Genomic DNA, 23,594 nt, shown 5'->3' with positions numbered 1-23,594 from the left:
GACAGGTGTGGGCAAACCCTTCATTATGTCATTCTCAACTAAGCAGATAAAAGGCCTGGAGTTGATTTGAGGTGTGGTGCTTGCATTTGGAAGGTTTTCCTATGAAGTAAACATGCGGTCAAAAGTGCTCTCCATGAAGGTGAAACAAGCCATCCTTAAGCTGTGAAAACAGAGAAAAAACCCATCCGAGAAATTGCTACAATATTAGGAGTGGCAAAATGTACAGTTTGGTACATCCTGAGAAGGAAAGAAAGCACTGGTGAACTCATCAATGCAAAAAGACCTGGGCGCCCACGGAAGACAACAGTGGTGGGTGATCGCAGAATAATCTCCATGGTGAAGAGAAACCCCTTCACAACAGCCAACCAAGTGACCAACACTCTCCCGGAGGTCGGCGTATCAATATCCAAATCTATCATAAAGAGAAGACTGCATGAAAGTAAATACAGAGGGTTCACTGCACGGTGCAAGCCACTCATAAGCATCAAGAATAAAAAGGCTAGACTGGACTTTGCTAAAAAAACATCTAAAAAAGCCAGCACAGTTCAGGAAGAACATTCTTTGGACAGATGAAACCAAGATCAACCTCTACCAGAATGATGGAAAGAGAAAAGTATGGCGAAGGCGTGGTACAGCTCATGATCCAAAGCATACCACATCATCTGTAAAACACGGCGGAGGCGGTGTGATGGCTTGGGCATGCATGGCTGCCAGTGGCACTGGGTCACTAGTGTTTATTGATGATGTGACACATGACAGAAGCAGCCAAATGAATTCTGAGGTATTCAGAGCCATACTGTGTGCTCAGATCCAGCCAAATGCAGCAAAACTGATTGGTCGTCGTTTCATACTACAGATGGACAATGACCCAAAACATGAAGCCAAAGCAACCCAGGAGTCTATTAAAGCAAAGAAGTGGAATATTCTTGAATGGCCAAGTCAGTCACCTGATCTCAACCCAATTTCACTTGTTAAAGACTAAACTTCAGACAGAAAGGCCCACAAACAAACAGCAACTGAAAACCACCGCAGTGAAGGCCTGGCAGAGAATCAAAAAGGAGGAAACACAGCGTCTGGTGATGTCCGTGAGTTCAAGACTTCAGGCAGTCATTGCCAACAAAAGGTTTTCAACCAAGTACTAAAAATGAACATTTTATTTAAAATTATTGAATCTGTCCAATTACTTTTGGTCCCTTTAAAAACAGGGTGGCACATGTTAAGGAGCTGAAACTCCTAAACCCTTCATCCAATTTTAATGTGGATACCCTCAAATGAAAGCTGAAAGTCTGAACTTCAACTGCATCTGAATTGTTTTGTTTAAAATTCATTGTGGTAATGTCTATAACCAAAATGAGAAAAATGTTGTCTCTGTCCAAATATATATGGACCTAACTGTATCTTTGTCCACCCTGAGCGGGTGTAGGACGCTGGTGACGTCACTTATCTCCGGACATTATCTCCGGACAAAGCCACGGAAGTTGGCACAAATTGCCGGAAGTAGTATTCTAGGCAATTATATATTAGATTTTAATGTTATCAGTGTTTACCTTTGAACGTTTATATTGTATTGTCCTGTCACCAGCCATGTGTACGATTATCGGCCGAAAGCCTCTCTGGAACCAATAATCACCCCATGTAAAGGTATCTTTATAAGTTAAAGATTCAGAATACTATGACTTTTATCATATCCTGAACAGTCAAGTTTTTTATGAACCGTTAAGGTTTTCTGGTTGAAGTAAAAAAAACTCTGAGTGTTTACAGTTTGAAACCATAAAATGTTGAAAAATTATGTCATTCTTGAGTATATCACTCAATGGTGCTCATAAACGTGTCAAATGTGATCTATAATATACTTTAATATACGTTACTTTAATCTTTAATATACTTAAGAACAGGGCCCCAGACATCACACAGGGGGTCTGAAACACCGCACAGTGGTCCAAAATATCGCTGTGCTCTGCCTGGGGCCCCATATGCTGCCTGGGGCCCCTGTGCTCTGCCTGGGGCCCCATATGCTGCCTGGGGCCCCTGTGCTCTGCCTGGGGCCCCTGTGCTCTGCCTGGGGCCCCATGTTCTGCCTGGGGCCCCTGTGCTCTGCCTGGGGCCACTGTGCTCTGCCTGGGGCCCCATATGCTGCCTGGGGCCCCTGTGCTCTGCCTGGGGCCCCATATACTGCCTGGGGCCCCATAGGCTGCCTGGGGCCCCTGTGCTCTACCTGGGACCACTGTGCTCTGCCTGGGGCCCCATGTTCTGCCTGGGGCCACTGTGCTCTGCCTGGGGCCCCATAGGCTGCCTGGGGCCCCTGTGCTCTGCCTGGGGCCCCTGTGCTCTGCCTGGGGCCCCATATGCTGCCTGGGTCCCCTGTGCTCTGCCTGGGGCCCCTGTGCTCTGCCTGGGGCCCCATGTTCTGCCTGGGGCCACTGTGCTCTGCCTGGGGCCCCATGTTCTGCCTGGGGCCACTGTGCTCTGCCTGGGGCCCCATAAGCTGCCTGGGGCCCCTGTGCTCTGCCTGGGACCACTGTGCTCTGCCTGGGGCCCCATATGCTGCCTGGGGCCCCTGTGCTCTGCCTGGGGCCACTGTGCTCTGCCTGGGGCCCCATATGCTGCCTGGGGCCACTGTGCTCTGCCTGGGGCCCCATATGCTGCCTGGGGCCCCTGTGCTCTGCCTGGGGCCCCATATGCTGCCTGGGGCCCCTGTGCTCTGCCTGGGGCCCCTGTGCTCTGCCTGGGGCCCCATGTTCTGCCTGGGGCCCCTGTGCTCTGCCTGGGGCCACTGTGCTCTGCCTGGGGCCCCATATGCTGCCTGGGGCCCCTGTGCTCTGCCTGGGGCCCCATATGTTGCCTGGGGCCCCATATGCTGCCTGGGGCCCCTGTGCTCTGCCTGGGGCCCCTGTGCTCTGCCTGGGGCCCCATATGCTGCCTGGGGCCCCTGTGCTCTGCCTGGGGCCCCTGTGCTCTGCCTGGGGCCCCATGTTCTGCCTGGGGCCCCTGTGCTCTGCCTGGGGCCACTGTGCTCTGCCTGGGGCCCCATATGCTGCCTGGGGCCCCTGTGCTCTGCCTGGGGCCCCATGTTCTGCCTGGGGCCCCTGTGCTCTGCCTGGGGCCACTGTGCTCTGCCTGGGGCCCCATAGGCTGCCTGGGGCCCCTGTGCTCTGCCTGGGACCACTGTGCTCTGCCTGGGGCCCCATATGCTGCCTGGGGCCCCTGTGCTCTGCCTGGGGCCACTGTACTCTGCCTGGGGCCCCATATGCTGCCTGGGGCCCCTGTGCTCTGCCTGGGTGTAGGACACTGGTGACGTCACTTATCTCCGGACATTAGCTCCGGACATTAGCTCCGGACATTAGCTCCGGACAAAGCCACGGAAGTTGGCACAAATTGCAGGAAGTAGTATTCTAGGCAATTATATATTAGATGGGCATTTCCTGAAGGAAATACATGGTGCTTGAACAGCGCTACCAGCTTTACAGCAGCACTTTTCACACACGGGACTGGGGGGCGCGCTTACTTTTGCACCCGGGGCCGGGGGCGCGCTTACTTTTGCACTCGGGGGCGCACTTACTTTTGCACGTGGAGGCGCACTTACTTTTGCACCCGGGGGCGCACTTACTTTTGCACCCGGGGGCGCACTTACTTTTGCACCCGGGGGCGCACTTACTTTTGCACCCGGGGGCGCACTTACTTTTGCACCCGGGGGCGCACTTACTTTTGCACCTGGGGGCGCACTTACTTTTGGGGCCGCACTTACTTTTGGTGGGCGGGGCTCCTTGGCCTCCGATTTGGTTGGTGGGGCCCCTCGTCCTCCGATTTGGTGGGTGGGGACCCTCGGCCTCCGATTTGGTGGGCGGGGACCCTCGGCCTCCAATTTGGTGGGCGGGGACCCTCGGACTCCGATTTGGTGGGCGGGGACCCTCGGCCTCCGATTTGGTGGGTGGGGACCCTCGGCCTCCGATTTGGTGGGCAGGGCCCCTCGGCCTCCGATGTGGTGGGCGGGGCCCCTCGGCCTCCGCTTTGGTGGGCGGGGCCGGGCCCCTCGGCCTCCGCTTTGGTGGGCGGGGCTCCTCGGCCTCCGATTTGGTTGGCGGGGCCCCTCGGCCTCCGATTTGGTTGGCGGGGCCCCTCGGCCTCCGATTTGGTGGGCGGGGACTCTCGGCCTCTGATTTGGTGGGTGGGGACCCTCGGCCTCCGATTTGGTGGGTGGGGACCCTCGGCCTCCGATTTGGTGGGCGGGGACCCTCGGCCTCCGATTTGGTGGGCGGGGACCCTCGGCCTCCGATGTGGTGGGCGGGGCCCCTCGGCCTCTGATGTGGTGGTCGGGGCCCCTCGGCCTCCGATGTGGTGGGCGGGGCCGGGCCCCTCGGCCTCCGCTTTGGTGGGCGGGGCCGCTCGGCCTTTGATTTGGTGGGCGGGGCTCCTCGGCCTCCGATTTGGTTGGCGGGGCCCCTCGGCCTCCAATTTGGTGTGTGCTCTGCCTGGGGCCACTGTGCTCTGCCTGGGGCCCCATATGCTGCCTGGGGCCCCTGTGCTCTGCCTGTGGCCCCATATGCTGCCTGGGGCCCCTGTGCTCTGCCTGGGGCCCCATGTTCTGCCTGGGGCCCCTGTGCTCTGCCTGGGGCCACTGTGCTCTGCCTGGGTGTAGGACACTGGTGACGTCACTTATCTCCGGACATTAGCTCCGGACATTAGCTCCGGACATTAGCTCCGGACATTATCTCCGGACATTAGCTCCGGACAAAGTCACGGAAGTTGGCACAAATTGCAGGAAGTAGTATTCTAGGCAATTATATATTAGATGATTTTATGCAATAATAAAAAATATATATTCTTCAAGAAATGAAGTGTGTATCATATGTTTAGGTTTATGGCATTTAAAATAAATCAATAGAACATATAAAAACAAATGAACCAGACTCCCCTGTAGAGAGAATGATATGGGAGAGAATATTTTGCACCAGGACCCAAAATCTATATATTTCGATGACTAAATATTCCCTAATGTTTAGTATTTTCCCCTGCAGGGACCCTCAGAAGGAAATGAGCAGCAGCTCACGGCAAGCCCTGCAAGCTGATGGGGTACTGCATACAAGAAGCTGCACACAACAGAATCTTAATGTTCTGCAAAATCTGAGAACAGCTTGAGATGTTCAGATGCAGAATATCTTTAACGCTTCGCTGCCTTTTCTTGAGGTCGGTGAAAACTACAAATGCTTAGCTATTATGTTGTCTCTGATGCTTCGCAGATAATACTTCATCTTCAGAATTATTATTATTTTTTTTAGATTTGCTGCATTATTTGTAATATTCTGTTTCATTATTGGACAATAACTTTATCTGCAACTGCTTTAGGCAGTGCATCATGCAAATCTAACGTCACTTCCAAAATGCTGCAAAATGTCAGGGTCAAATCAACTAATTTCTCTGTAAAATGGGGAACAAAATGGGTTAAAAAGGGTGAGAAATATGGAGACCAAGTGTCATTGAGGCCTTTGTAAGTTGCTCCTAACACCGAGCTCCTAAACCATGCTGATACCTGCAGCTGTCACTAGAGGGAGTGTAGGAGCATTCCACAGACATTGACCTCAATAATAAGACAGTATATAGAGAGCTCCCTCTTGTGGAGGAACTAGGTTACCTAATAGCTCAATATCTATTTTTAAATCTGCAAATTCCTACATTTGCAGCGTAAATTGAAATGCTGCGGATGTAAGATCTTCACTGCAGGTCATTTTCAGACTGGATTATTCGCAAATGTTATACACAGCAAGTGGATGAGATTATTTATTTCAATTTTTCTCCTCTTAGCTGGTAATAAGCTGTGAATTTTCTGCCCACAAAATACACTGCTCAAAAAAATAAAGGGAACACTTAAACAACAGCATATAACTCCAAGTAAATCAAACTTCTGTGAAATCAAACTGTTCTCTGGAAGCAACACTGTTTGACAATTAATTTCACATGCTGTTGTGCAAATGGAATAGAGAACAAATGGAAATTATTGACAACTATCAAGACACACTCAATAAAGGAGTGGTTCTGCAGGTGGGGACCACAGACCATATCTCAGTACCAATGCTTTCTGGCTGATGTTTTGGTCACTTTTGAATGTTGGTTGTACTTTCACACTCGTGGTAGCATGAGACGGACTCTACAACCCACACAAGTGGCTCAGGTAGTGCAGCTCATCCAGGATGGCACATCAATGTGAGCTGTGGCAAGAAGGTTTGCTGTGTCTGTCAGCGTAGTGTCCAGAGGCTGGAGGAGCTACCAGGAGACAGGCCAGTACACCAGGAGACGTGGAGGGGGCCGTAGGAGGGCAACAGCCCAGCAGCAGGACTGCTACCTCAGCCTTTGTGCAAGGAGGAACAGGAGGAGCACTGCCAGAGCCCTGCAAAATGACCTCCAGCAGGCCACAAATGTGCATGTGTCTGCACAAATGGTTAGAAACTGACTATGAGGATGGTCTGAGTGCCCGACGTCCACAGATGGGGGTTGTGCTCACAGCCCAACACCATGCCGGACGCTTGGTATTTGCCACATGACACCAGGATTGGCAAATTCGCCACTGGTGCCCTGTGCTCTTCACAGATGAAAGCAGGTTCACACTGAGCACATGTGACAGACGGGACAGAGTCTGGAGACGTCATGGAGAGCGATCTGCTGTCTGCAACATCCTTCAGCATGACCGGTTAGGCAGTGGGTCAGTAATGGTGTGGGGTGGCATTTCTTTGGAGGGTCACACAGCTCTCCATGTGCTCTCCAGAGGTAGCCTGACTGCCATTAGGTACCGAGATGGGATCCTCAGACCCCTTGTGAGACCATATGCTGGTGCAGTTGGCCCTGGTTTCCTCCTAATGCAGGACAATGTCAGACCTCATGTGGCTGGGGTGTGTCAGCAGTTCCTGCAAGATGAAGGCATTGAAGTTATGGACTGGCCCTCCTCTGGGAGGAGATCCCTCAGGAGACCATCCGCTGCCTCATCAGGAGCATGCCCAGGCGTTGTACAGTAGGGAGGTCATACAGGCACGTGGAGGCCACACACAATACTGAGCATCTTTTCCTTGTCATGAGGCATTTCCACTGAAGTTGGTTCAGCCTGTAATTTGATTTTCCACTTTGATTTTGAGCATCATTCCAACTCCAGACCTCCATGGGATATTCATTTTGATTTATATTGATAATTGTTATGTTTTATTGTTCTCAACACATTCCACTATGCAATGAATAAAAATTTGCAACTGGAATGTTTCATTCAGAGATATTTAGGATGTGGTATTTTAGTGTTCCCTTTATTTTTCTGAGCAGTGTAGTTTTCAACATACCTATCAAGTAAGTCAGAGTTGCTTGCCAATTTATGATGTGGATTTCCACAGTGGATTTCATCCTTTGCAATAAATTGGATGAAATTAAAAGGCAAAGTTACAGCAAAATCTGCAATATTCTACCTCAATTTACACCCAGTGTAGTTGTACTATAAAGGGGTTGTACACTACTGAAAGAATTCTTTCCTAAATACTGTATTCTCCAGTGTAAAATTAAAATAACTGATACGCACCTCCTGCACCTATGCTATTTGTATGTAGTGATGGGCGAACCCCTGGATGTTCGTGTCCAGTGGGATCGGCCAGTTAAAAAAAAAAAAAAGTACCCGAACCCCATTCACTTGAATGGGCAAGTGGGAAGAGCCAAGCAAAGTGCCAGAATAGATGTGCCTTTTCTAGGGTGGCTGCGGTTTTTAGGCTGGGGGGGGGCAATATTCATGGCCCCTTGCCAGCCTGAGAATACAGCCCCCAGCTGTCAGCTTTAGCTTGGATGGATGTCAAAAATGGGGGGAACCCCATGCCATTTTTTAAAATTTTTTTATTTAAAAAATTTTAAAAACCAACACGGGGACCACTCTATTCTTAATAACCAGCCTTGCTAATGCTGACAGCTGAGGGTTGCAGCCCGAAGCTGTCAGTTTTTCCTGGCTGGTTATCAAATATACAGGAAAACCCACACTGTTTTTTTATGATTTATTTACAGCACAGCACAGGCATCGGCTGATGAATACTCCCCAACAGCTGCCACCTGCTCTCACTGTTATTGGTGGCAGCAGGCGTAGGCTGATGGGAGTAGTAATACCATCAGCTGACGCGAGTGACCATAGGTAAACTTCTTACCTACGATCACAGCTGCGGGCTCACACTGTCATCTAAGGGTGTAGGAGCCGCGGCTCTCTGACCGGTGGTATTAATCTTACCTCCGATCAGAGCCACCAGAGATTCTTGTGCTGTCATGCAGATGACAGCGCGAGAAACACCAGGTGTTCGGGGTGCCAAACCCTAACAGTAACACTTCCTGATGAAGTCCGTGTTCAGGGTCCGTGCCTAAACAGTAGGTATTTCGTACTGACCACGAACTTTACTGTTCAGGTTCACCCATCTCTATTCCTGTGATGTTGTTGCTCATGTGACATTGTTAGGTCATGCGAGAGCTGCAGACAATCAGCGTTCACTTCCCTCACATGAAACTTGCAGCTGTGTTTATTTTACACATTATTTAAGAAGAGGCTGTCCGAATAGTAGACAACCCATTTAAATGTTGTTCTCTCATATCCACAATTCTCTTGGTTTTTATACTTAGATGAATTTTAGAATTTTTGAAAATCGAGATATTCAATAGCTCTTTGCTTTTCTATATAAGCTCTTTAGTGAATTGCTCAAAGTGGTCAGAGATTATATATAAAAATTCATGAGTATCGTTCCCTATATTATACAGAGAGTATTTTACAGTGTGGATTGAAAGGAAATATATATATATAGTAGGCAATCACTAAGTTGAAGCTTTGAACTAAGCCTTTCAGGATAGAGGGACGGCTCTTGACAACTCAGAGATTTGCTGATTGTAGCCGGGAATTACCGCTCATGATTTTGGCAACGAGTCGCTGACACTGACCTGCCAATTGCTAATTTTAGATCCCATAAAGCTCATTAGGGTTTAATAACGAATGTGTCACTTTTCATTTCCATCTATTATATCAATACAAACTGCGCTTCTTCTCCTAACTCCCTTTTTATATTTTTTCTTTCTTTTTTTATCTTACAGTTGTTATGTAGGATCCAACTTTGCTCTTGCTATTTACGCATGATTTGACCATTGGCAAAAGTGGCAAGATTAGGTTTGATCTGTCCATATGGGTAAACATACGGCACTCCAGGCACAGTCAGTTTGCAGACTCAGATGCGAGATTACAGAGACTGTGATCATTGTACAGTTTTGTATGATTATTAGACAGCACGGCCCTTCTTATGCCAGCCATTGAAAATCTAGGAGTTTTTTTTCTAAAGATTCAAGTCCTCAGTTTTGAGACAAATGTGGGTCTCCTACAGTGGTGCTGGAAAGATTGTGAACTCTTCAGAATTCTCCATATTTCTGAGTAAATTTGACCTAAACCAAAATCAGATTTTCACCCAAGTCCTAAAAGTAGATAAGCAGAACCAAATCAACCAAATCTGTCAAAAATCCAATATCACATGTCTGTAAGTGGCAAAGGTATGTGGGCCTTCACAGTAATAGTGTGATCCCCTTGTGCAGCAATAACTAGACTGAAACATTACACTAGTTGTTGATTAAACCTGAGCATCGGCTTGGAGGGTTTTCAGCCTGATCCTCTTAATAAACCATATTTAACCATGTTATGTTGGTGGATTGTCTCCCTTCAGGTCCTTCCACAACATTTCTATAGGATTATGGTCAGGACTTTTACTTGGCCACTCCAAAACTTTATTCTTCTTTAACCATTATTTTGTAGAACGACTTTAGTGCTTTGGGTTGTTGTCCTGCTACACAACCTACATTCTCTTGAGATTCTACTTACAGACATCGTGATATTTTCCTTTATAATTTGAATTGCCCGGCGAATATGTCTCCTTACTTTGGCATGCCAGAGCTGCGCTGCAGCCTTTCAACAAGCTTTGTTTGGGCTGCGGAACCCGAACAGTAACCGGGTGAAGTCCATGATCAGGGTCCATGTATGGACACTAGCTGTCCAGTGTGGACCACGAACTTTACCGTTCAGGTTCACCCATCTCCACTGTTGGAGTGATATATTTGATGCTTGCCTACTCCTGGAGAGGATAAAAATTTAATTTTCTCCATTTCTACTCAATCTGCATCACTGAATCAGTGAAGTCCATACTATTTAAAGATGGTTTTGTAAGATTTTCCAGCCCAGTGAACATCAACAACTTGTCTTCTTGGGTCCTCAGAAGTCTACTTTGTTTATACCATGATACACTTCAACAAATATGTATTGTGAAAATCAGACATTGATCGATACTTGTTCTTTAACAGTTCGCCCACTTATGCCTGATTGTCATCCCATTGATTGAAAACAACTGACGTTAATTTCAACTTTAAATTATTTGCTAATCCTAAAGGTTCACACACTTTTGCCATTGACAGATGAGTGACATTGGAACATTTTTCTCATTTCCTCACCTACTGTATCCTCACCCATCCCTTGTAGATTGTGAGCCTTCGCGGGCAGGGTCCTCTCTCCTCCTGTACCAGTTATGACTTGTATTGTTCAAGATTATTGTACTTGTTTCTATTATGTATACCCCTCCTCACATGTAAAGCGCCATGGAATAAATGGCGCTATAACAATAAATAATAATAATAATTTAAAGTCTAATATTTTTCATCAAATTGTTTTCTTCCATTTAATACGCCATAAAGGATTTTGTTTTATTAAAGGAAGCTCCAGACCCCCTAATTTCTTACCATATGCCTTCATTTAAGGAGCCCCTGCTACCATAGACAGGACATGTAAACATTGGACATGGGGCATCTTAAGTCCATGAGTCAAAGTAGAGATCGATCACGCGACTGTCTACTGGCTATCCTAGGCACAAGCACAGAGACCACACAATCTCCGGTGCCGACAAGGACAATGATGCAAACATTAGGCAGCAATGTAGCATGCTATGATGAACTATTTTTCTGGGACTATTTTCCCAGATGGGAGTGCACAGACATGACAGTGGATAGTGTACCAGCATTTCATACTGAAGCCGTGAGAGAATACAATTATGGGATCAGATGTTTTTACTCATTGCTCTATTAAAGAGAAATGAGCCTCAGCGCTGTGTCCCTGTCCGCCAGACGCACTGTGACGTCACCGCGATCACTAATTAGCCCACGCTGCTAATTATCTACAATCTGCCCAAATTATTCCCTGTTTCGCCAGGCCACACATGCCAGCTCTGTCATAATTTCACCTCTTCATAGTGTTCCTCAAAATGTGACACTGCTATCACGGCCAGTATTAAGAGGTGCAAGCTACTGCCTAGGGTTCATTTCTTAAAGGGATTTTGCTATTTTTCCCATTCATTTGAATGGGTGAAAAATGATGCAAAAATTTTTAAAGAATTAACATGATGCAGATTTAAAAAAATAAATAAATAAAAAAGCGTTTTGAAAGTTAAAATCTGCAAGTTAAAAAGTAGCGGCATGTGCATGAGATCTCAGAAATCTCCCAAATCCAAATGCCCCCTCCCTCCTGAGCCCTAGTGTGCCTACACATTTAGCATCCACATGTTTGTCAGTACTGTAGCGATGAGAGCCCGCCTAATTTACAGTCAGCAAATCCCACTGTTTCTTTCAGGAAAACACCCATGGAGCCAAACTCGGCACTACACCAGTATATAAATTCCAAGAGGAGTGTAATTTCTAAAATGGGGCCACTATAAAATAGCGGTCCTTCCCTTCTGAGCTTTGTTCTGTGCCTCAAAGTAGTTTTTGACCACATATGGGGTATTGGCGTATTTAGGAGAATTTGCACAATAAACTGTACAGCTTGCTTTCTCCTGTTTACCCTTGTGAAAATGACACATTTGGGGGCTACAGCAAAATTTTTGTGGTAAAAAATATTTTTTTTTCATTTTCACGGCTCAATGTTATAAAATTCTGTGAAGCACCTGAGAGTTCAAGATGCACACCACACCTCGAGATAAATTCCTTGAGGAGTATAGTGTGTATAGTGTAACACACATTGTAGGAAAGACTAGGTGCAACACGAAGGGATAATGGGAAGGAAATCAAACACTAGTGAAGAGGGGAGTGAAGACTCCTTTGCAGATCTAATGACACCCTGTCTGCCCTAAGCATCCCTATATAGGTTCCGCACCTATCGCCGACCAGGATACCTAACCTCTGCCTGACCCTTGCGATAAGCCCTGCATAGAGAAGGACAGGATTAGCACTAGTCAATCCCCACTACCACTAAAGACAGGTGGGATACACAAACACAGGGAACACTTAGCTTGAGTAGACTCAGAGAGAAACACAGACGTCCTCCAAACACCAAAGAGGAAGATAGCTGACTGCTATAGCTCCAAGCCTCAAAAGGGAAATGGAAATATCACCAGCAACAGGTGTGTCAACTAGAGCCAGGGGAGGTTGCCACTGGGTCCTAAAGTCAGAAGGACTAGGAAGGAATCTGTAAGCCAACCGCTAAAACCTTCTGCAGGTAGATGCAGTGCGACTGTTTGCAGCCTCTGACACACCTGTGACATATAGTTTCCAAAATGGGGTCACTTGTGGGAGGTTTCTACTTTTTAGGCACATCGGGGCTCTGCAAATGCGACATGGCATTCACTATCTGTTCCAGCCATATATGAGCTTCAAAAGTCAAACGGAGTGCCTTCCCTTTCGAGCCCTGCCATGCGTCCAAACAGTAGTTTTCCCCAACATTTGGAATATCGGCGTACTCAGGAGAAATTGCACAAATTTTTGGATCCATTTTCTCCTATTATTATTTTGAAAATGAACATTTGTTTGTCTAACATTTTGTGCGAAAATGTAATATTTTCATTCCACATTGCATTAAGTAATTAATAAACTTATTGAATTTGGTTTTGAGTCCTTTGAGGTTTGCAGTTTTGAAAATGGTGTCACTTTATGGCTGCCGTCACAGCAGTATTTGTAAGCCAAAACCAGGAGTGGGTGATAAATGCACAAGTGGTGCATATGTTTCTATTATACTTTTCCTCTAATTGTTCCACTCCTGGTTTTGGCTTACAAATACTGATGTAAAATACTGACCACATACTGCTAGTGTGACGGCAGCCTAAATGTGATGTGGTTCCTAAAAAAATGGTTTTGTAAATTTTGTTGGAAAAATAATAAATTGCTTAAACTTTTAACCCTTCTAACTTCCTAACAAAAAAATAATGTTTCAAAAATGATGCAGATGTAAAGTAGACATGTGGTAAATGTTATTTATTAACTATTTTGTGTGACATAACTCTCTGGTTTAAGGGCATAAAAATAAAAAGTTTAAAAATTGTGACATTTTCACCAAAATTCTGATATTTTCACAAATAAACGCAAAAAATATTGACCTAATTTTACCACTACCATAAAGTAAAATGTGTCACGAAAAGATAACATCAGAATCACTTGAAGTGTTCCAGAGTTATTAGCACATGAAAGTGACTATGTGCAGAATTGGAAAATGTGGCCTGGTCATGAACGTGAAAACAGGCTTTGGAGTGAAGAGGTTAAAACACTGAATTTTTTCTGTGGCAAAAATGTACAGAAAAAAACCACAATGTGTGAACAAGTTAAATGTGTTTTATTTGGCAGTATTGCCTTGAATTAAGTTGTGTACTGAAATTCTCACAAAATTGTCTTGAAATGACAATTCTCGGGCTCCACTTTACTCATTGAATAGTGCTCACCGTTACATAAAATTAGTCCTCACGCTTTGTAGAGTGTTATGCATGGCTGCCAAGTTGTACTGGGGTTTTACATTTTTCTCTTTGTCAGTCTCCTAGTAAGAACCAACTTAAATGTTCAAGGGTTAAACCCATCTTCGAAATAGTTACCCATAGATATGGGTACTGCAATAAGGACCTGCATTGATCTTGAGAACATCCTGTACTGCTAGTGGCCTTGCATGATTGACACACTCAACTCACTTGTGTCACAGTTCCGAAAATTGCTGACCAAGGCTATAGGACACTATGTGGACATTTCAACCAAATGAATGGATAGCAGAGCATGCAAGGCCACCTGTCTATTCCTGCCAACTAACAGGGCCCGTCCAGAGAGAGACCAGCACTGGCAGTCTCCTGCATCTATCAGACTTCTGGCATATTCTGTGGCTATATCATAAAGGCACCAGATGGGAATAACATCACGTGTGAGCTCCTCACACTAAAGGTATTCAGACACCTTAGACAGCTGCCAACAGCTATTTCTCCCATGTTCTTGGTTCAGATCCTGGAGATAGAAGAAGAAGCCACTGCCAAACACCTCTGATGGCTTATCTCCCATGAGAATAAAGAATTGGGCATGTTGAAATTTAACCTGCCCAATCCACTTTTTCCTCCAACAGCTGCAGTTGGCAAGTGTCAGGACTGTTATGATCCGGTGGTAGGATCACCAAACTGACCTGATAGGTAAACCAGAATATTAGGACGAGCTCTGGGGATGTGGAAACTATACTGACCGCAACACTGAACGTATCCAATACACACTAAAGGCAGCCGTGGAGCGTAACCTAAAAACCTAGACGCCTCGTCACAGCCTGAGGAACTAACTACCCCTAGAGAGAAAGCCAAGCCTCACTTGCCTCAGAGAAATGACCCCAAAGTTTAGACAGCCCCCACAAATAATAACGGTGAGTTAAGCGGAAAATACAAACGTAGTAATGAAAAACAGGTTTAAGCAAATGAGGCCCGCTAATGCTAAATAGACAGAAGATAGCAAGGGATCTGTGCGGTCAGTACAAAACTATCAAAAACTATCCATGCAGAAAATACAAGAACCCCCACACCGACTCACGATGTGAGGGGCGCACTCTGCACCCCAGAACTTCCAGCAAGCAAAAAATCACATATATATGCAAGCTGGACTGAACTCATCATATAATGAAACATATTTTCAAGAGAAAAATGAGCAAACATGAACTAGCAAGACTTAGCTTCTCCGGATGGAGACAGGTCACAAGGAAGTCCAGAGAGATCAGAACCAGTACTGAATACAATGACAGCAGGCAACAAACAAAGGTGCAGGTGGAGTTAAATAGGAACCAGCATAGCAGGAAATGAGGCAGCTGAGCCCATCTCCAGACCCGCAGTATCGCTAAAGGCCACCAGAGGGAGCCCAGACGGAATTCACAACAGTACCCCCCCTTGAGGAGGGGTCACCGAACCCTCACCAGAGCCCCCAGGCCAATCAGGACGAGCCGAATGAAAGGCACGAATCAAATCGGCCGCATGGACATCAGAGGCGACAACCCAGGAATTATCCTCCTGACCATAGCCCTTCCATTTAACTAAGTACTGAAGCCTTCGTCTCGAAACACGAGAATCCAAGATCTTCTCCACCACATACTCCAATTCTCCCTTGACCAAGACCGGAGCAGGAGGATCAACAGAAGGAACCACAGGCACCACATATCTCCGCAACAATGACCTATGGAACACATTGTGAATGGCAAATGATGCTGGGAGGTGCAAACGAAATGACACAGGGTTGAGGATTTCCAAAATCTTATAAGGACCGATGAAACGAGGCTTGAACTTAGGAGAGGAGACCTTCATCGGAACATAACGAGAAGACAACCACACCAAATCCCCCACACGAAGTCGGGGACCCACACAGCGACGGCGGTTAGCAAAGCGCTGAGCCTTCTCTTGTGACAACGTCAAATTGTCCACCACGTGGTTCCAAATCTGCTGCAACCTATCCACCACAGAATCCACCCCAGGACAGTCAGAAGACTCAACCTGACCTGAGGAAAAACGAGGATGAAAACCAGAATTGCAAAAAAAAGGCGAAACCAAAGTAGCAGAACTAGCCCGATTATTGAGGGCGAACTCAGCCAATGGCAAAAAGGTCACCCAGTCATCCTGATCAGCAGAAACAAAACATCTCAGATAAGTCTCCAAGGTCTGATTAGTACGTTCGGTTTGGCCATTTGTCTGAGGATGCAAGGCCGATGAAAAAGATAATTCAATGCCCATCTTAGCACAAAAGGACCGCCAAAATCTGGACACAAACTGGGATCCTCTATCAGACACAATATTCTCAGGAATACCATGCAAACGAACCACATTCTGAAAAAACAGTGGAACCAAATCAGAGGAGGAAGGCAGCTTAGGCAAGGGCACCAAATGGACCATTTTAGAAAAACGATCACAAGCCGCCCAGATAACAGACATCTTCTGAGAGACTGGAAGATCCGAAATAAAATCCATGGAAACATGCGTCCAGGGCCTCTTCGTGACAGGCAAAGGCAAAAGCAAACCACTGGCACGAGAACAGCAAGGCTTGGCCCGAGCACAAATCCCACAGGACTGCACAAAGGAACGCACATCCCGCGACAAGGAAGGCCACCAAAAGGACCTAGCCACCAAATCCCTGGTACCAAAAATCCCAGGGTGACCTGCCAACACCGAAGAATGAACCTCGGAAATGACTCTACTGGTCCATCTATCCGGGACAAACAGTCTCTCCGGTGGACAACGATCAGGTCTATTGGCCTGAAATTCTTGCAGTACCCGTCGTAAATCAGGGGAAATGGCAGACAAAATGACCCCTTCTCTGAGGACACCAGCCGGTTCAGAAACTCCCGGAGAGTCAGGCACAAAGCTTCTAGAAAGAGCATCAGCCTTCACGTTCTTCGAACCCGGAAGGTATGAAACCATGAAATTGAAACGGGAGAAAAACAGCGACCATTGAGCCTGTCTAGGATTTAGCCGTTTAGCAGACTCGAGATAAGTCAAATTCTTGTGATCAGTCAAGACCACCACACGATGTTTGGCTCCCTCAAGCCAATGTCGCCACTCCTCAAATGCCCACTTCATTGCCAACAACTCCCGATTACCAACATCATAATTCCGCTCGGCAGGCGAAAACTTTCTTGAAAAGAAAGCACATGGCAACATCACAGAGCCATCAGAGTTTCTCTGTGACAAGACAGCCCCTGCTCCAATCTCAGAAGCATCAACCTCGACCTGGAAAGGTAGAGAGACATCCGGCTGACGCAAGACAGGAGCCGAAGAGAACCGACGTTTGAGCTCCTGAAAGGCCTCCACGGCCTCAGGAGACCAATTCGTCACATCAGAACCCTTCTTAGTCAAATCCGTCAAAGGCTTAACCACACTGGAAAAATTAGTGATGAAGCGACGGTAAAAATTAGCAAAACCCAAGAACTTCTGAAGACTTTTTACCGATGTAGGTTGAGTCCAGTCATGAATAGCCTGGACCTTGACTGGATCCATCTCAATGGTAGAAGGAGAAAAAATAAAGCCCAAAAAGGAAACCTTCTGGACTCCGAAGAGACATTTAGAGCCCTTCACAAACAAGGCATTGGCTCGCAGGACCCGAAATACCATCCTGACCTGCTTCACATGAGATTCCCAATCATCAGAAAAGACCAAAATATCATCCAGGTACACAATCATAAACCTATCCAGATACTCTCGGAAAATGTCGTGCATGAAGGACTGGAACACAGAAGGGGCATTAGAAAGCCCAAAAGGCATCACCAAGTACTCAAAATGGCCTTCGGGCGTATTAAATGCTGTTTTCCATTCATCGCCCTGCTTTATACGCACAAGATTATACGCTCCACGAAGATCTATCTTGGTGAACCAACTGGCCCCCCTAATCCGAGCAAACAGATCGGACAACAGTGGCAAAGGATACTGAAATTTGACCGTGATGTTATTTAGAAGGCGATAATCTATACAGGGTCTTAGAGAACCATCCTTCTTGGCCACAAAAAAGAACCCCGCACCCAAAGGGGACGAGGACGGGCGAATATGCCCCTTCTCCAAAGACTCCTTGATATAACTCCGCATAGCGGCATGTTCTGGTACAGACAAATTAAAAAGTCGTCCCTTAGGGAACTTACTACCAGGAATCAAATTTATGGCGCAATCACAATCCCTATGAGGAGGTAGGGCACTGGACTTGGGCTCATCAAATACATCCTGGTAGTCCAACAAAAATTCAGGGACTTCAGAAGGAGTAGAAGAAGCAATTGACACCAAAGGAGCATCGCCATGAATCCCCTGGCAACCCCAACTTGACACAGACATTGCTTTCCAATCCAGGACTGGATTATGAGCCTGCAGCCATGGCAGACCCAACACGACAACATCATGCAAATTATGTAACACAAGAAAGCGAATCACCTCCTGATGTGCAGGAGTCATGCACATAGTCATTTGAGCCCAGTACTGAGGTTTATTCTTGGCCAATGGCGTGGCCTCAATTCCCTTTAGTGGAATAGGGAATTGCAAAGGCTCCAAGACAAAACCACAGCGCCTGGCAAAAGACAAATCCATCAAATTCAGGGCGGCACCTGAATCCACAAAAGCTATAACTGAGTAGGATGACAGAGAGCAAATTAAAGTAACAGACAAAATGAATTTAGGTTGTACAGTACCAATGGTGACAGACCTAGCGAAGTTTTTTGTGCGCTTAGAACAATCTGAGATAACATGAGCAGAATCACCACAGTAAAAGCACAACCCATTCTGACGTCTGTGATTTTGCCGTTCAATTCTGGTCAGAATCCTGTCACATTGCATAGACTCAGGCTTCTGCTCAGAAAATACCGCCAGATGGTGCACTGGTTTGCGCTCCCGCAAACGCCGATCAATCTGAATGGCCAAAGACATTGACTCACTCAGACCCGCAGGCGTGGGGAACCCCACCATAACATCCTTAATGGCTTCTGAAAGACCCTTTCTGAAAATCGCTGCCAGGGCACACTCATTCCATTGAGTGAGCACAGACCATTTCCTAAACTTCTGACAGTAAACCTCTGCTTCATCCTGACCCTGGGAGAGAGCCAGCAAAACCTTTTCTGCTTGGTCTACCAGATTAGGTTCCTCATAAAGCACTCCAAGCGCCAGAAAAAATGCATCCACATTTTGCAATGCAGGATCTCCTGGCGCCAGAGAGAATGCCCAGTCTTGGGGGTCATTACGCAACAAAGAAATAACAATTTTAACTTGCTGAACCGGATCACCAGAGGAACGAGGTCTCAGAGAAAGAAATAATTTACAATTATTTTTAAAGTTCAAAAACCTAGATCTGTCTCCGGAGAACAACTCAGGAATAGGTATCTTAGGCTCTGACATAGGACTGCGAACTACATAATCCTGAATGCCTTGTACTCTAGCAGTGAGATGATCCACACTAGAAGACAGACTCTGAAGGTCCATAGCTGCAGCTGAATTCTGAACCACCCAGAGATTAAGGGGAGGAGAGAGGCAAGACACACTGCAGAAAAAAAAAAAAAAAAAATGAACTCAGGATTTCTCTTATCCCTCTTTTGCGATGCATTAACTCTTTACGGGCCTGCTGTACTGTTATGATCCGGTGGTAGGATCACCAAACTGACCTGATAGGTAAACCAGAATATTAGGACGAGCTCTGGGGATGTGGAAACTATACTGACCGCAACACTGAACCTATCCAATACACACTAAAGGCAGCCGTGGAGCGTAACCTAAAAACCTAGACGCCTCGTCACAGTCTGAGGAACTAACTACCCCTAGAGAGAAAGCCAAGCCTCACTTGCCTCAGAGAAATGACCCCAAAGTTTAGACAGCCCCCACAAATAATAACGGTGAGTTAAGAGGAAAATACAAACGTAGTAATGAAAAACAGGTTTAAGCAAATGAGGCCCGCTAATGCTAAATAGACAGAAGATAGCAAGGGATCTGTGCGGTCAGTACAAAACTATCAAAAACTATCCACGCAGAAAATACAAGAACCCCCACACCGACTCACGATGTGAGGGGCGCACTCTGCACCCCAGAACTTCCAGCAAGCAAAAAATCACATATAAGCAAGCTGGACTGAACTCATCATATAATGAAACATATTTTCAAGAGAAAAATGAGCAAACATGAACTAGCAAGACTTTGCTTCTCCGGATGGAGACAGGTCACAAGGAAGTCCAGAGAGATCAGAACCAGTACTGAATACAACGACAGCAGGCAACAAACAAAGGTGCAGGTGGAGTTAAATAGGAACCAGCATAGCAGGAAATGAGGCAGCTGAGCCCATCTCCAGACCCGCAGTATCGCTAAAGGCCACCAGAGGGAGCCCAGACGGAATTCACAACACAGGACTAGGTTATACACTTATGCGGCCAACCAATTCTGCTGACGTCCATCTAACCTTTATGGCCACCTTGAGAACATACTGGGTTGACTTCAGGGATCACATAGTGCTGTAGATTCAGAGTGCAAGAACTTCAAGCTGCGTAATGACGTGAATAGTTATTTTTTCACCATCTCTATAACAGCTAAACTTTCTAATAAAAGTAAAAGGCATCAGTTTATGGGGCTAATAACTATGTACTGACAACCACTGTGCTGTGAATAACAATAGGGGTGATCATAGTCTTCGCAGATTACTTAACATATAGATCGCTATGTGATGAATTCAGCAACATCCTTAAAACAAAGACACATATAATTATCACAAAAATGAGAAACAATTGGGAGCAACTATTTCTATAGTATATTCTTCTCTTTTATAAACCAGTAATTAACATTAACTATCATATGAGAATTGTATAAGTGCTATGGATTAGCAAATATATATTATAACTGGTAATAATAAAAGTCAATAGCTGATAGAAGGGAGTGGATTACCTTTGGAATGCATGCTGCAGTTTCAGACAAACGGGGGTAAGTGTATGAAGCAAACGAGTGCCCTTGCTGGTTGGTTTTTAGTGCACCATAGGGTATGACTGGTTCTTGAAGGCCTGATCCTGATCTTGACCTTTGTCGTATGGCTGGTTGAGGGCTCGTTTGGGTTACATATGATGACTTCGGCCTTTTATCATAATCGTCCTTGAGAAGCCCATCTCCCCATTCACTATATTCTAGTCTTTCTTTTGAGCCCTCGCTTAACATGACGGTCCCTGTAATAGATGGTGGAAAGTAGTCCCTGTAGTCCTGAAGAGATGCACCAGTGACCCTGTGGTAGTCCCATGACGTTCCACACTGATCAACAGATTTACTTTTTGCTTCCAGGTGTGGGTGGTATTCTGAGGGATAACTGAACATATCAGCCTTCACGTTTTTTACTTCAGGAAAGTATGCTTCATAAGACCTCATTTTAACCGGATGCCCATTATGTCTGGTCGGCTTGCTTGCCCTGTAGTAGCCTTCTGCCTCTTCAGCACTCAGGCTCCTTTCCTTGTATCGTTCACAAACACTGCTTCTGGGGATTTCAGTTTCACTGTAGTGGGAGAAGGTAAAGAAGCCATTTTCTTCAGGGTAACTCTTCGAATGGTTGGAATATCCCTGGCGCGGAGTAGGTGGACTTTCTTTTCTAAGGGAATTTGAGCGTGTTACAGATATATTGTCAAAGTCTTCTAGCAAGCCATTGATGGAAGCATCTAGTGGAGGTTTACTGCCTCTGACAATAGTCTACAGAAGAAAAAGAAAGTAGGAAAAAATATGGTTATTTGAGTTATTTGATGTGTTTTAAAAAAGTCAAAAGGTGGTAAATCACAGCCTGTCCTAAAACATAGAAATCAAAATATTTTCCACATTATGGTTAAAGGGGTTGTCCAGTACTTTATACTGATGGCCTATTCTTGTAGTAATAATAATATAACTACCCTTAGTATATATTCAAGTTTTTTTTACGCTTTTTTGTGTTCTGAAAAAACAAAAACTGTGGCCAGAAAACAACAATGGAAATCACACACATTGTAGTGCATTTTTGATGTCTAGGCATTATGACCTCAATGGGGAAAAAATTGACATGCCAAGTTAAACAAAAAAAGCACAAAATGTAAAAAAAAACGCAATGAAAAATGCACAGTGTGAATGACATTTTTAGAAATCTAACTCGTATTGCTGTTACTGTAAAATGCTGCGATTTTCCATAAGAAAAAGGCTCAGAAAAAAACAGAGGCATCAAAAACGCTGTGTTTGAACAAGTCCTTACAATAGTAGAGTTTATATTAAGTGACTTACAGAAATAAGAATTTTGCACATTAAATAAATCTGGTTCATGTTTGATCCATTTTTGTTATTTCCCAGCTTCCTGAATGGCTCCCAGTGGCCATGACAGTAGCCATATTTCACGGTGTGCCTGTGTGGCCTGTCCTCCAGTGATAAGCTATAATGGATCTAGCTGTGAAAACAGCTGTCTGCTCCTACTCCAGCGCAGAAGATGAAAAACGGCTTCACTTCCCACACACTGAATTAACTCTGACAGTAATGAAGTAGGTAATTAACAGTTTGCCCTTAGAAGCCCTTACATGTAATGTTTTCTCAGATCACAACTACATACGCTTTATAGGTTAAAGATAAACAGCTGTTATCTTTTGTCATTTTTAGCCATAGCATTTCCTATCATGCAAACATATTTTATTATTTTCATTAAAAAATGAAACAGTCCAGACTTGATGGTGCCAGAGATACAACAGGATTTACGTAGACTATGCAAAGAGTCAGACAGTACGATGGTCCACTGTATATGGTCCATGGCTGAATGCTTGATACAATAAAATCCCCAAACAGATCATAGGACCCTGGTTAAAATAATGTTTTATAGAGTTGTCTAATAAGTTGGGGATGCCACTTGAGTAATAAGGTGGCTGAAGTCCTGCCATTATAGTGTTTGGGCTATCACTACTCAGCCCCAGATGCTACAAGTCTGTTATTGCTGTCACTGCTGTGCCAGCTCTGCTACATCGGACTCCGTTGGTTCAAGTCCATTAGCTATCGCTGTTCAAGCACTGTTAAATAAGTAATTGCTGATCCAGCCCTGCTACATCAGACTCCATCACTGTGCCAGCTCTACTACATCAGACTCTGCAACAGCAGAGCAGTTATTGCTGTTCTACCCCTGCTACATCACTCACTGCAGATGCAGCCCTGCTACATCAGACTTTATCACTGTTACAGCTCTGCTATATCAGACTCTGCTGGGCCAGCTCTGTAACAGCAGTTATTGCTGTTCTACCCCTGCTACATCACTCACTGCAGATCCAGCCCTGCTACATCAGACTTTATCACTGTTACAGCTCTGCTACATCAGACTCTGCTGGGCCAGCTCTGTAACAGCAGTTATTGCTGTTCTACCCCTGCAACATCACTCACTGCAGATCCAGCCCTGCTACTTCAGACTTTATCACTGTTACAGCTCTGCTACATCAGACTCTGCTGGGCCAGCTCTGTAACAGCAGTTATTGCTGTTCTACCCCTGCTACATCACTCACTGCAGATCCAGCCCTGCTACATCAGACTTTATCACTGTTACAGCCCTGCTACATCAGACTCTGCTGGGCCAGCTCTGTAACAGCAGTTATTGCTGTTCTACCCCTGCTACATCACTCACTGCAGATCCAGCCCTGCTACATCAGACTTTATCACTGTTACAGCTCTGCTACATCAGACTCTGCTGGGCCAGCTCTGTAACAGCAGTTATTGCTGTTCTACCCCTACAACATCACTCACTGCAGATCCAGCCCTGCTACTTCAGACTTTATCACTGTTACAGCTCTGCTACATCAGACTCTGCTGGGCCAGCTCTGTAACAGCAGTTATTGCTGT

General features: G+C 45.7%; 1 protein-coding gene across 4 annotated transcripts in view; it reads right to left on the bottom strand.

Moving 5' to 3' along the window:
* PAK5 (p21 (RAC1) activated kinase 5) overlaps positions 1–23,594 on the bottom strand; it is a 219,685-nt gene that overhangs the window by 55,051 nt on the left and 141,040 nt on the right. For all 4 annotated transcript variants that reach the window (XM_077282622.1, XM_077282620.1, XM_077282623.1 and 1 more), the window contains one exon: positions 20,673–21,455. In XM_077282622.1, coding sequence (XP_077138737.1) covers positions 20,673–21,455 — 783 coding nt within the window. The remainder of the gene's footprint in view (positions 1–20,672; positions 21,456–23,594) is intronic.

The sequence above is a fragment of the Ranitomeya variabilis genome, chromosome 2, assembly GCF_051348905.1.
Source record: "Ranitomeya variabilis isolate aRanVar5 chromosome 2, aRanVar5.hap1, whole genome shotgun sequence".
Classification (NCBI taxonomy): domain Eukaryota; kingdom Metazoa; phylum Chordata; class Amphibia; order Anura; family Dendrobatidae; genus Ranitomeya; species Ranitomeya variabilis.
Note: the sequence above shows the minus strand (reverse complement) of the source record. Positions and strands in the feature narration are given on the sequence as shown.